Source organism: Acromyrmex echinatior, chromosome 14, assembly GCF_024713525.1.
Source record: "Acromyrmex echinatior isolate Ae372 chromosome 14, ASM2471352v2, whole genome shotgun sequence".
Taxonomy (NCBI): Eukaryota; Metazoa; Arthropoda; class Insecta; order Hymenoptera; family Formicidae; genus Acromyrmex; species Acromyrmex echinatior.
Genome location: NC_141865.1, coordinates 2,489,404 through 2,503,843, shown reverse-complemented (window position 1 = coordinate 2,503,843; position 14,440 = coordinate 2,489,404). Strand labels below are relative to the sequence as shown.

Below are 14,440 nucleotides of genomic sequence, written 5' to 3'. Positions count from 1 at the left end.
GGTCAGCCATCAGCAGGCTTTTAAGTCAGTCAGTCGAATCACGCGATTGATCGACTGTGGATCGGGAATATTATTATCTGTCATCAGGGGAAGAGAAATAAAGAGAAGAGATGCCAGACGTGAAAAAAAGAGTATGCATCGTCGGCAGCGGCAATTGGTAATTTTTTTTGTGCTAAGGATAATTAATTAGAAATTAATTGCGTACGAGAAATCGTTTCTCTCCCATTTTCTCCTATATATTCTCTCCCATCTTGTACTGTTTTATTGAGCTGTGTGTGCACCCTAACATTTGTTGGAGTGCTTCAGCTAGAAATGAAAGCTGTACCTCTTCTTCAGGTAAGTTTATATAATCATAAATAGTATTAAAAATAATCGTTAAAAAATAAATCAATAATATAAAAACAATTAGGAAAATCTTTTGATATTTAATTAATGAATTATATTGTTTATCAATCAAATTTATTTAATTAACATTATAATATTGACTCTGATTAAATGAGTAATAATATAATAATATAAAATAATTTTTGATATAATTGTATTAAAATTTTATACAAAAAAGTATAATATATTTATATAGTACAAAAAAGGTAAATATATACATATGTACATATATACGTATATACATTTGTTCTTTTTACATTACATATATCAAAAGAGAAAAAAGATATATTTTTATCATAGAGTTGAATCTAATTTTGAAATCAATAATAGAGTAGGACAATTTTATTTGATCTAGTTTTGTCATCAGTAAACACGCCGTAATGCAATTGTGCTGTGTAGCTTATTGTTCCAAAATTAACTCGGTGTATCATCACACGATTTTAAGGTCTCATAATATGCAGTTGTATCAATTTAATAAAGCAAATTTGTGATTATATATTTAGATATAATTTCAATTTTTTTATGATAATTGATAACTGTATAAAATGGATTTGACTAATTTAATTAAATTGGTGTGTGTATTTATTTATGACATTGCTATGTATTTAATATATATATAATTATATAATATTACTATATTAGTATAGTATATTACACACATATATAGCATATATAACTATATACAATAATTATATGTCTTATTATTTATTGACATGATTATTAAGTGACTTATTAATTAAGAATAACTTTATGTAAAGAATCTTCTTCTGACATGTAGCAAATCGTTTCAGGGGCTCGGCGATCGCGAAGATCGTCGGGGCAAATGTTATGAAGTACAACAACATATTTGAGACTCGAGTGACAATGTATGTATACGAGGAAATTATCAACAACGAAAAATTGACCAATATAATCAATACTATCCACGAGAATGTTAAATATCTACCTGGTCACAAAATTCCGGAAAATGTGGCAAGTATCTCTATGAAAATATATAATATTATTCCTTTTATTCGCAATCGATATTCGGTATCAATTGCTCAGTAATTTTTTTAACAATATGTTAGCAATATGTTTAATAATATGAAGCTTAATTAATAATCGTCAAAATTATTAAATGTAAATTATTAAGGAATTTTTATTAAATGAAACTTTATAATTTTTTTCAAATCTCGCATAGTGTGATGCTGAATTAAAACTACTCGAACAAAGTTCTGAAACAAGTAGAAACATAAGTAGTAACATAATGTTTTTACAATTAGTAATTAGTAGTAGTGCGAACGTAGACTTTTCCGGATGGCATGGATACACGATCGACTCCTCCTGGGAAGAGTTTCGGGAGATCCTCCTCTTTTACTGTCGGCAGGATCATTACTTTCTCACCAGGCTGCAATATCGTTTGCATAATTAAATCAGATTAAAACTTTCGCCGTAAATTAATACCATTTATCATCATAATTGAATTAGATACTATCACAAATAACATGCAATGAAAGGTGTAAGATTGAGACTTACCACCCAGTTGGCGGGAGTTGCTATCTCCGGCCTTCTGTCGACAAGCTGCAGCGAATCGATTACACGTAATATTTCGCTAAAACGATAGTAATATTGATTAATAGTAATATTGATTAATAGAATGAATTTAAATTAACACATATGTAGAGTGAATTTAAATTAACTCAGTATATGAATGCAAAATTTTGAAATGTTCTCAAACGCAAAATAGTGCAGTATTCGGTTAACTCACTCGACGTTACGCCCAGTAGAGGTTGGATATTGCATAGAAAGTCGTAGACGATGATCCGGACTGATAATATACAGAGATCGAACAGTCTGAGCGGTTTCTGGATCGTCCTTATTCTGTTCATCGATCATGTCCAGTTGCACAGCGAGTTTGCGATCAGGATCAGCGATTATGGGATATGGAAATGCACCAGGAATGTCTTTGCAGTACGATTTAATGTCCTGCAATAGAAATGAGGAATTACATTGGAAAATTAATTAACAAAACTAACCAGAATTAATTTGAAAATGGGAAAAAAAGAAATAGAAAAACACAAAAATTCTGGACAAACATTAGGAATAACATTAAATATAGAATTTAAAGATACTTACATTGACCCAGTCCACATGATCCTTAAGTTTGTCAACAGAATGAGCAAGCAACTTGGTGTTGCGTTTTACGAAATGCGGTTGATGCACCGCAATACGACCCAGTTCAGTGGTGCATACTGGGGTAAAGTCCGCAGGATGGGAGAATAGCACCACCCATCTACGAAAAATGAATAATCATTAATAAAAAATCAGACATATTGACAAATTTATGTGATAAAAGTATCAAATTAAATGCATAATTATTATATACGCATGCGCACGTACGCACACATATATTAAATATAAAATTCAAAATAAGATATATCTTATAATATACATTATATTTACATATAATTATAATTTTATATTTTAATTAAATTTAATTTTAATTTTATATTGAAATACAAGATTATGTGTAACTATAAAAATATAAATTGAACACCAGCATTATTATAATATATATATATGTATATATATATATATATATATATATATATATATATTTATACAATTTTTTTATATAATTTCTTATAAAATTGTAGAATATTTTATTATTATATTATTGATATCGATATTATAAAATGTAAATTAAATTTTATTTAAAAAATAATAAAATAAAAAAAATTTATAAAAAGAAAAATATATTTACAATACAAAAGTATTATATCTCGGTAGACAAATTGTGAAAACACTACACAATAATGGCATCACAAATTGATGAAAAATTTCATAATAATTGCGCTAAAATGATTTGCCATTACATAATAGTTTTGTCAGAATAACATTTTTTTTAATGATGTTTATCAAGAATTAGACAAATTCAATTTAAAATGTAAATATTTTATTATTTACTTTCTTTTAAGAATAAGACACGGGCAACAAACAGATTAAAGAAACAAATTAACACATTATCCGATTATATTTTCAAATGTTCGACGAACATTTCCGAAAATTCGATTTATATGTATCTCAAAAGCCATTCTAATATTGTACTTTAGATTTAGCCATGTGCTGAATGTATAATACTTAATTATAATATTATATTTAGGAATATGTGCACTCTTATATAAGCACAATTATATTTTTAAAATACAGCTAAAATAATTTTCTAAATTATTAAATAATTTCTTTCTAAATTTAATTTGACAAATATGCCTAAAATTCGCCGTATCGTTATTGTTTTACCGAAATATTATATTGAAATTAATTGCACAAATAATTATCAATATTTTAGAAACGATCAGAGTTTCTACATCTGTTTTTTATAAATATATCCACGTAATTGCAGATTACAAATTTTATCCAAGATTTCATCATGTGATATAATTTTATAAATGTCCTATTATCAGAATATTTATGAAAAAAATTCCAATATATATTGATATAAAATTAAAAATTGATTGGAATTAATTCCAGATAATTTCAAAACTTTGATCGATAATTAAATATACCATATACGAATTTTCGTTGAGAAGTACCGTAATCACTTCTATTAATGCTTATCAAAAATACAATTAATGCTTATCAAAAATAAATAATATAACGAGGCACACAATTACGCTGACTCGAGGCTATCTTTCAATGACAAGCACTTGATGTAGTCGAGTACTGGTTTTGGCATTATACCATGAACTCCATTGTAGCAATATACATTTATTTCGGCTCATGTCCTTTGATTCTTCAATGCAAATACGAACGAGCCGAGCGTTTGCAATTCATTACGCTTGCAATTCTTTATAATTACTCTTATCTTTACTTTCAAAAAATATTTATTCACTTACGCAATTGCGCAAATAATTTTATTTAATACAAATTAATCTAACGAACTATTGATATATATGTAAAATTAATAAACTTGATAACAAAATTACTATTTGTATAAAATTAATAGTAAATTTCTTATATAATTCTAATGTAATTTTTTTTTAGAATTCTTCACATAATTTTTCAAAATGGATCACAATTTTTATAACTTTTTAAAAAATTTTTTGAGTACTTTTTTTAATTGAAACATTTTTTAATAATGTTAAAAGTTTATATTTTTTCCTAGAATTCTTAATGTATACATAAATTCTGAAATATTCTCTCCCTCTCTCTCTCTCTCTCTCTCTCTCTCTCTCTCTCTCTCATTTTTCATTCTATAATTTCTGAAGAAAACTTATAAAATCTAAAGAAATTTAAGATTTTTTAGAAATATTCATGAATTTAAAATGTGAAAAATTCTTAAAAATATGAGAACCTTTTTACTAGGCAAGTAATTCACATTCAATATGTCAACTAAATCGTTCGTATTATAAATTAATAACTGCTCGGAAATTACAATGAATTAAAAATTGCCTTGAAAATAACAGATAGTTATCTTCAACAACCTGTTGTTGACTTTTATTACGCTAGAGAGATCTATTCTTGGATCATGCACTTTGCTGCGAACTACGCAATGGATAAATGCAAATTCAGATATTTATTATTCGTGCCAGTTCTATGATAATGTATTTCGCAACTTCCGGATATGTTTACCGGTGGACAATTATCTCGAAAAAAATAAACCCGATAAGATGTCTCGTAAAACTAAAATTAATTTTGTAATCAGTGATTTGTGTTGGCGTTACCTCATATTTTCTTATATTTTGTCATATTTACGATGCAGACTTTTACATTGAACTTGATTGCATAACAAAGTCAAGTTCATGATTAGTAATGTGAAATAAAATTTCGCGAAGAACTTTCATTTTATTTCCGTTGTGTTATTAATACATTTTCAAAACATTTTTGAAATTTAAATATTCAAAAATAAATACGTGAGATATTTAAGTGAATAGTAATGTAATGTGTCAATTTTTTGCTAGCTAATATATAGCTATTATTTAATCGTATTACATGCATATATCATAATAAACAAAATATTACTATATGTAATATATGTATAATATGTATGTGTCACTCACGAACTGCCTTGCCAATCATAAAAGTCGATGGGACCTTGCGTGGTATCGACTTTAAAATTCGGTACGATAGAGTTCAGCCTCATTACTGCTTTGTCCTTGAATACTTGATAGAAAAATTACACGTACTATGGTCGTCTATCTCAGCGGGAGGTTTGCTAAGCACTGACTTGACAACCAATCTTACGCTTATTCATGCGCTTTATATACAGTGATCAGATTGTTCCTATAACATGATGCAACTCATTCAAACATTACACCCATTAGATATTGTATCTCCATCCGTTATCCATTTTACTGTTATCGAATGAATAAACGTTGCTTCTTTGACATTGATATGGATGAAATTTGTTTTACGAAAATGAAAAGCCTAAGAAGGAAGCAATTCCTATCTTTAAAAAAATAAAGATTAATTAAAAACATTTCGAAAAACAAATAAGATAAATGTCCCAGTGGCCGGTTTAAGCGTAGCTTGTCATAAATAATACAATTTATTTATAAAAGTAATAAGGCTCAATAAATTAAAATAAATAAAAAGAACAAAGGGCTATGAACCTACAATCATCATAAAACAATCATCATAAAATAACAAATTTGTATTAAATAGTTAAAAAATGAAAACATGTCATGAAATTAAAAAACATGAAATTTAATTTGACCGTCAGCAAGTGAACAAACACAAACGTTTCGATCCTTGTTGGATCATTTTCAATGTGACGCAAAGATAACAATAGAAATGTTACGTAGATAAAATATATAAAAATTAAATAAAAAATTCGCTCTCGGACGCAGTATCAACTATAAAACTCGCTCCAAAATGAAAAGAAAACTATACAAATTGTAGTTGACAACAATGTGTTCCTCCGGATTGTTTATGTAGAATAAGGACGAACATGTTTCTGTTAGCAAGTACAAAATGTAATAATAAATTACGACAGGAATAAAAATAAAAATAATAAGAAAAGTATAAATCGAGTCGCAAATAATAAAAAGAAAAGTACAAAACAAGTCGCAAGTATTAAATTTAAATTAAAAGAAAGAGGCAAAAATTATTTTTGATATTATAAAACATGTACATAAGAGTTATTAATGTCGATAGAGAAAGTGTAAAATGCCGTCATTCATTATATATATATTGAGTTTAGTACAGATAAGTTAGAATAAATACCTTATTATGTGTGTCAAAATAATGTGTTATCGATTAGATAACGATGCGATGGGAATCGAAATTGATCATCTCTCTAGGAAGTTAAGAAATAAAGTAAAGTATACATATAAAGACAGGAAAGTTGAAACGGTAAACTAAAAAGAAAGTAACATAAGAAGGAGAAAATAAAGTAGAGGGGAGAGAAAGTGGGAGAGAAGAGAATAAAATAAGAAAGTGGGATAGGAAAAGAAAGCAGTTAAGAAGGAGAAAGAGATTGAATGATCTGTAAGTAGGTTTCAGGTAAAGATTCGATATCATTTTGTCTAAAAGACTTAAAAGACTCTGTTTCTGTCTTTTAATATGAATCATTTCAAACACCAATCTCTTATTATAAGAAGATTCGCAGTCCAAAATTTTCACATCGTTTCCATTTAAAATTATGATCAAAATTAATTCGATGATTAGTTATGACAATAGGAGAACCTATTCTTTCTAATATCAGAAATATGTTCGCGTAATCTCGTCAATTTTCTTTTTGTCTGACCAACTCGCCTCACAATCATCACAGGAGATCTTATAAACAACATTCTGATTGGATAGGAAATCAAGCTTATCTTTTCCTCTTTTTATAAAACTTTTTAATGTGTTGGGAATAGAAAAGGCTAATTTACAATAAAACATACTAGAGATGGGAAGGAAATTTTCAGAAATAGATTTGACATAAGGAATCGTAAAATATTTATCTTTCTCATGTGAATTATGTGTAATATATTTATTATGTATATGAAACTTTAATCTACGTTCAATTGTAGAAAAAATAAAGGGAAAAGAATAACAGTTGATTTGAAAAATTATTTAAGCCACTTATGATAATTATTAATTGAAATATTTAAATAAGTATATTTCAGTAAAATTACTGCAATATTGAAATATTATCTTATAATATTTTGCAATGTAATATCTCAGTAATATTTTCGTAATAATGCATTGAAATAGTGCTTGAATAGAAGCTGGGTGGACGTACTTTCATCTTTAAAAATTAATATCTCGTTATAATTATTGCAAAAATTGTAAAATGATAGAGAACTTTCCGACTCTGTTTAGTCCATTCTATCTGCGCACAAAATATTTGGCGGTCATTCTGGGACATCCTGTATACTGAAAGATATATATTTCAATATATACAATATCTTACAGGAATTAATAATATATAGGGTCGTATATGTGAGAACATATTCTATAGAAATCAATGTCTTAAACGTCTTAAATGTCTAGCTGGATCTTAAGTGCTTGTATATCATAATTTTGTGTAAATTTATATATACTATTAGGTGTTGGAATTAATTCGTAGCGTTTTACAAGTGATGGGAAGTACTTTCATTAATGTATTTTTTAATGCTCATATGAAATAAATAACATTCTTTCATTAAAAACGCTACGAATTAATTCCAACACCTAATATGATATACTACGATATGCTACGATGGGGGAGATCGGGGCTAGTAGATCATTTTTCAGTTTCGAATTTTTACAGACGAAGTCTTAAGAGACTTATCGAAAAAATGAATTCTATACCAGTTACTACATACATTTGACTACTTAATAATATTTTAATAATAAGGAGAAACTGATAACTAATATGAAAAAAATGTATTTTTCTAGTGCATTCCATCTAATTCAACTAGTCTCAGGACTGGGATAATTTGGCTAAGATTAAAATGAGGATTAATGTATTTTTGAGTTACATCTTTGGCTATATATTAATATAACTTTTATAAAAATATATTTTAAACACAAACATTAGCTTCGCAGAGCAAAACAATACTTCTTTTTGCAAAATTTGTTCGTTTTGTGCAAAAATACGTCGAATAAGCCTAATTTTCGAGACTGTGAATATGAGGGAGCTCTAATACTTATAACATTTACTAAGGCGAATCTCATTAAAGGAATAAAATTTTGAGTAAATACTATAAAAATCGTCATTAAATGAGTCATACAGTCCCATTCTGTGATTAGTCTACTATTCGCATCCGTTCATTTTTTCAAAACATTAACAATACGATAACAAAAACACATAAACAAAAAAAATCTGTTGGACCTATCTTACCTTATTAGGTAAGAACCACACTTACTATCTAAATAAAAATCAAATCTTAGACAATCATATACGATTATAAAACAAAAACTTTAAGAATAAAAATATTTACTTAGGTGTACGATTTTTTTTAAATTGTAGCGTAACTTCTATCATAGATGTGTTTCCTGGTGAAAAAGTTTCGCTGAAATTATTCTATATTTTGGAACATTTCAGCGAAATTGCTAAAAATTTGCTGAAACTTCGCTGAAAGTGAATTTTTCGTTAATTCACGACGTTGTTTCTTCATATGCCAATTGTTGTGAAGAATATTACTAAGATCTCGGTAGTCTAAAGGCTTAGGACGCTCACACAGAATGCAAAAGATCCGGGTTCAACTCCCGACTGCAATATTTTTCGCAATAAGAATTAATTATTTACAGATTTTAATATGTCACTCAGCATTATTAAGATCGTTTTAAAATGTAAAAAACATCAAATTGGTAAATTGTTAGTTAATTTAACTCGTGATATTACTGCGGTAGTTTAATAGAATTTGGATTTTCAAGACCGAAAAATTATTTCGGCGTGCATTTTAAAGGACAACATACGTAGTATGTCACATAGAATTATACAAGCACTTAAGATTCAGTTAGACCGTTTAAGGCATTAATTCCTATAGGATATATATTTCAATTCTTGCCTATAATGTCTCTTTATAATCTATCTATAATCTATCTATAATCGAATTATTTTGAAACGAAACAAATTTACAAAAATACTGGTCAATTTTTATAAAATTTTCTGAATATTCTTTCAGGTTGCCGTGCCCGACGTTGTGGAGGCAGCGAAAGATGCCGACATCCTCATCTTCGTTTTGCCACATCAGTTTATTCGCACATTATGTTCAACGCTGTTGGATAACATAAAACCAACTGTAGTTGGCCTTTCTCTCATTAAGGTACGTTTTAACTCTTTTTGTTTTTATGCTCTTAGATTAAGTTAGCCAATTTGAATTGAAGGGTTTTGGTCGAGGTGAAGGAAACAGTATTGAGTTAATCTCCAAAATCATCGAAAAGCATTTGAAAATACAATGCAACGTTTTAATGGGCGCCAACTTGGCCAATGAAGTCGCCGAGGAGAAATTCTGTGAAACCACAATCGGTAAATATTTTTAAGTACATACATATTCTCTGCTTTAAAAACACAAATTCTTTGCTTTACAAACATAAATTATTTCCTTATATAATTTTTATATTTTTAAAGCGAAGAATTCATGAAACCCTAAACTATTAATTAAAACTTTGAACATATTTTTGATTGGTCCTTATCCTGCGAAAGATGTTTAAGTGGTTTGGTGGACACTCTGTATAGTTAAATTCCGAAATATTCTAGAATGTCTCATTCTATAATTTCTGAAAAAATCTTATAACATTTAAAAAAGTTTAAAGTATTTTTTTTCAGAAATCTTCATAAATTTAAAATAATAAAAATTCTTTATTAAAAATATGTTAGCAGATTATTGTGAAAATATTTTTCATCAAGGTATCATTCAAAGATTAGAAAATTATAGGGTGCAAGGACAAAAGATTGGCACCGGTACTGAGGGACCTTATTCAAACTCCAAACTTTCGAGTAGTTGTCGTGGAGGATTGCGAGACTGTGGAAGTATGTGGAGCTCTAAAGGCAAGTAGAAACTTCAAAGAAAGTTTTATGTTACAAATTATCTTATTAATTTCGTATATATTTAAATAATACTTGTATTTTCTCAATACTGTTTTGTTATTGTATTCATGATCTTATTAATTGACATTTCTACAACTTTTTATTCTCCATTTTGCTCATTAGTTTATCAAACTGAACATATTTCGGTTATAGAATATTGTAGCGTGTGCAGCTGGTTTCGTAGACGGCCTCGGATTAGGCGACAACACGAAAGCTGCGGTGATTCGATTAGGACTGATGGAGATGGTCAAGTTTGTCGACACTTTTTACAGTGGTTCTAAGCTTTCTACATTCTTCGAGAGCTGCGGCATTGCGGATTTGATTACTACTTGTTACGGAGGAAGAAATCGCAGAGTCTGTGAACAATTTGTCAAGACTGGCAAGGTGAGAGATTCTAGTAGGTTTTTATGAATTTCTATTTATCTGTACGATTGACTGTATAGTGATAAAATATAGTGATTCTCACAAACTCGTTTTAATTGGGATTAAAAACTTAAATGCTCCCTTAATATTTCGTCCAAATGGATGTAACTTGTAGTAATGCGCCTGTGCACACTTCGACAACGGTTTTCAAAATACTGCTAAAAGCCAAATCTTAAAGCAGGGAGCATAGACTCTTGCATAACACATAACACGTAATGCATAAGAAAATGTACCAATCGAAATCTTTCATTTCCTTTCTTTCTATGAAATAAAGAACTCTGATTTGAATTTCTTGGTTGAATTTCTTATGTCTTACAGAGAAATTTTATAATTGACAACAAGGATGAACTGATGTCTGCAGCGTGTGAATGTGAAAATAGAATGCACTCTAAGTAACATTTAATATTAATATCTGTGTCTCGTCTACGCGTGATACAAATTACTAAAGCCATCTATTGGAAAAATAATGGATTTCTTTTTACTACACCTAATATATTAATATATTATATAGACTATCAAAGCATTGGAAGATGAACTGCTGTCCGGGCAGAAACTACAAGGGCCAGCAACGGCAGACGAAGTCCACGATATGTTGAAGGCGCGTAACTTGACGGACAAGTTCCCGCTGTTTACTGCAGTGCATCGTATTTGTACTGGTCAACTGCGCCCGGCGGATCTGATCGACCAGATTCGGAGTCACCCTGAGCATGTGTAAGATCTCCATATAGGATTCAGCAATAGTAGTTAACATTCACTACATTTGTTTTTTTTTTTAGTGATGCTAGATTCTAATTCAATGCATTGAGAGTTGATTCTTTTTCACATTCAAGAATTGAAAAGCCGATTCTGAGAAATTCAATTTATTGTCGATTAGAGTGCTTTTTAGCTAGAATTGAAGAGATAATGGGCGCATTCAACGGACTTAACAATTGAGTGAGCGCTCACTGTTATTGGTGTATTCTTTTAACTCATCCAATCAGAATTTTATCTAGAAGAATACACCAATAAGAACTTTCAATGAGTGTATTCAGAACGACAACCGCTCAACTAAATGCTCAATGAGTTCATGTATCTGTTCGATTCTATATTTTTAGACCTAATATGTCAATAAGATATAAGAACTTATTGAGCGCTCAGTGAGAGATAGTACTTTTTACTTGCTTTCCATTTGCATACAAGTGAAACTGGGTCTAAAGAGCTGAGTTTGATACTCAGATTAATGACGTCATTATTTGCTTACTTTGATAAAAAGTTATCACATGATAACACAGGTTTGAGCCTCATTTTTAAAGTGAGTTTACAAGATTCTCTAAAGCACACGGTCTCGATCTTGTGCAGATTACAGGCAAAAACTCAATTAAATCTCACTTGTCAGAATGCAAAAGAAACGTGCATTCAACTGAATTATGACGTCACAAGTGAGAATTATCTAAGAATCTATGTAAATAGAAAGCAACAATTGTTGTTTGTAATATTAAATGCATATCTATAGCTATGTTCCAAAATTTACTGCAAATACTAAAAATCTATAGTTTACGTCACGTACACTATAGATTTTCGGTACTGGCAGTAAAATTTTGGAATACAACCCATATAATGTGGTTGCCAAGCAATTGAATATGATTAGTTCTTAGAATCAATCAATTTTATTTGTTAATTTGTTTAACGACATGTCTCTCTGTAAGAATCCCATCTGGAAATCGAGACAGACTAAAAACTGTTAAACAAAGGAAAAGAAATGATTGACAACAACAATACGAACAACAAAAATGAATGAATATAATAAAAAAATTATCCATTTATTTTTGTTTGCCACACTATATTATCTTCTTTTAAAAGCCATGCTTCTTTTTGCGTTTCTTTTTTTGAAAAGCATAGTATATTTAATAATAACAGATTCAATAATTCAATTCTTTGATTTTCTCTTTGAATCGATTTAAAAAAATCATGACCTTAAATGATTTAAAAAATCATGGCCTCAATATATGAATCAATTCATTTTTCAGAAAATGGCATCATTATATTACATTTCTCACTATATTAAATATCTTAACCACAGTATAATCATACCCAGCGACACTGAACGTAGACACCTTTGATGTAAGTGTTCTTAGGTCACATGATTCACCGCCATGTTGTGAAGTGTACATAATAAAGTTATAATAGGACAGGCTCTTAAATTTGAATTTCTATTAAGCTTCTAACACATTCGCTATATTCCTAAGTGTACAAACCAATACATGCGCACTAAAAATTGCAGACCACAAAAAAGTTCACTGTCGCTACTGAGTATGATTATACTGTGTTTTAACTCTCAACTACGTGTCTGAGTTCAAGTCATCCATGGCGTTTTTGACTGGCTCTATCACAAATCTTAATAGAAAATATTCTTTTTTTAATGAAATGCTAGAATATATAGAATCGAAATATCAAAATATAGAAAGGTTTTAATAACAATTGAAAAAATTATGCCAATAATAAAAAACAATTTATGAAGAATGTAAAAATAATGTATATAAAAATAATCAGTTTTTTTTCAGAATCATATTTTTATGATAAAAATAAAGTGTTTTGAAAAAAGAAAAATGTGAACTTTAAGAAAAAAATACGTTATATTGATTCATTCCAAAAAGTACAATTATTTGCGCGATTGAAGTAGGAGTATTTTTATACATGCTCGGAAAAATGATATCGAAGATATGTCAGTTATTTTTTTCTTTAAAAATGCAATGAAAATATTTTATATTAAAAATATAATAATTTTGAAATTATTTACTCACGATTTTATAACTCTGAGAGAATAAAGCGTTTCACTAATGCACCTCTCACAAAAATGCTTTTTTATTTTCGGAAAAAATCTGACGAATTTACATTTGACAGGCCCAAGCCAAACTTTTATTGCATCACAATTAGCATCAAGAAAACAACGAAACAATTGCATCACGGCGATCGACAGAGAAAGGATTCAAGTTTTTTTTACCCCTTCACTTCAAGTCTGTAATATTAACCGTATAAAAATAGCGGACGACAAAATTTTCACCCGGGTTCAAATAACCCACTCATGTAGTTGAGAGTTAAAGTTATCTTGTTTTATCACGATTACGTTATTTTAGGAAATCTCCGAATTAGCTTCATGAATTGCAAAATTTTTTTATAGAATTAAAGAATGCATAAAAATAAATCTCGCAAAATCAATTTCACGAGAAAATTTAAAAATTTATTTTTTTCTGAGAAAAGATGCTATTTTTATTGAAATCCATTCCTTCAGGTTCGCTCCAAAGACTCTCTTTATGTACTGAGTCCTCTTCCTTCTTATTAAATTCTCGAGTACAGATTATACTTGCCTCTATACTACACAATTCTTACTTCTTGTACACGTGAATAATTACACAAAATATATGAAAAAGGTGAGACATTTAAAGCCATTGTGGTGATGAAATAAATATAAAATAATTTCCTTATGTTTCAGAATGAGATTGGAAGAGGGAAATACATAGTTTATGCAAAATACATGAATTTAACACGAGGTGTAGAAACAGCCTATGATATCAAGAAGGAAATGATTTAGCCACCAAAGGCTTCTACATAATTTAAACGTCCCCATTGTAATCTTATTATTGTAAATAAAGATTAATTATGAAATGAAATAGC

At 28.9% G+C, this 14,440-nt stretch overlaps 2 protein-coding genes across 5 annotated transcripts; one reads left to right on the top strand and one right to left on the bottom strand.

The window, feature by feature from the left end:
- Positions 1-3: 3 nt before the first annotated feature.
- LOC105147064 (glycerol-3-phosphate dehydrogenase [NAD(+)], cytoplasmic) lies at positions 4-14,436 on the top strand. Of its 4 annotated transcripts, none has more exons than XR_846259.2 (9): positions 4-157; positions 1,176-1,356; positions 9,462-9,602; positions 9,664-9,805; positions 10,215-10,327; positions 10,520-10,750; positions 11,301-11,500; positions 14,058-14,196; positions 14,259-14,436. XR_846259.2 is itself a non-coding variant. In XM_011057805.2 (8 exons), the coding sequence occupies exons 1-8, from the start codon at positions 111-113 to the stop codon at positions 14,284-14,286; spliced, it is 1,083 nt and encodes a 360-aa protein (XP_011056107.1). In that variant the 5' UTR covers positions 4-110; the 3' UTR covers positions 14,287-14,436. The 4 variants fall into 4 exon arrangements, 2 of the variants coding, with proteins under 2 accessions (XP_011056107.1, XP_011056108.1); XR_846260.2 differs by lacking the exon at positions 4-157 and adding an exon at positions 164-336; XM_011057805.2 differs by lacking the exon at positions 14,058-14,196.
- Positions 1,495-5,637, bottom strand: Tpx-4 (thioredoxin peroxidase 4). The gene is made up of 5 exons (XM_011057804.2): positions 5,424-5,637; positions 2,500-2,656; positions 2,132-2,349; positions 1,900-1,975; positions 1,495-1,771 (listed from the first exon to the last, which is right to left on the bottom strand). Exons 1-5 carry the CDS (start codon positions 5,504-5,506, stop codon positions 1,643-1,645), a joined length of 663 nt encoding a protein of 220 aa, XP_011056106.1. The 5' UTR covers positions 5,507-5,637; the 3' UTR covers positions 1,495-1,642.
- Positions 14,437-14,440: the final 4 nt, after the last annotated feature.

Bases quoted from the DNA above. Each gene is read 5' to 3' on its own strand.
- Tpx-4 (XM_011057804.2), bottom strand. From the start codon at position 5,506: ATGAGGCTGAACTCTATCGTACCGAATTTTAAAGTCGATACCACGCAA. The intron at 2,657-5,423 runs GTGAGTGACACA...CATTTTTCGTAG, and splicing joins TATGATTGGCAAGGCAGTTC to ATGGGTGGTGCTATTCTCCC. The intron at 1,772-1,899 runs GTAAGTCTCAAT...ACGATATTGCAG, and splicing joins CAACTCCCGCCAACTGGGTG to CCTGGTGAGAAAGTAATGAT.
- LOC105147064 (XM_011057805.2), top strand. From the start codon at position 111: ATGCCAGACGTGAAAAAAAGAGTATGCATCGTCGGCAGCGGCAATTG. The intron at 1,357-9,461 runs GCAAGTATCTCT...ATATTCTTTCAG, and splicing joins ACAAAATTCCGGAAAATGTG to GTTGCCGTGCCCGACGTTGT. The intron at 10,751-11,300 runs GTGAGAGATTCT...TATATTATATAG, and splicing joins AATTTGTCAAGACTGGCAAG to ACTATCAAAGCATTGGAAGA.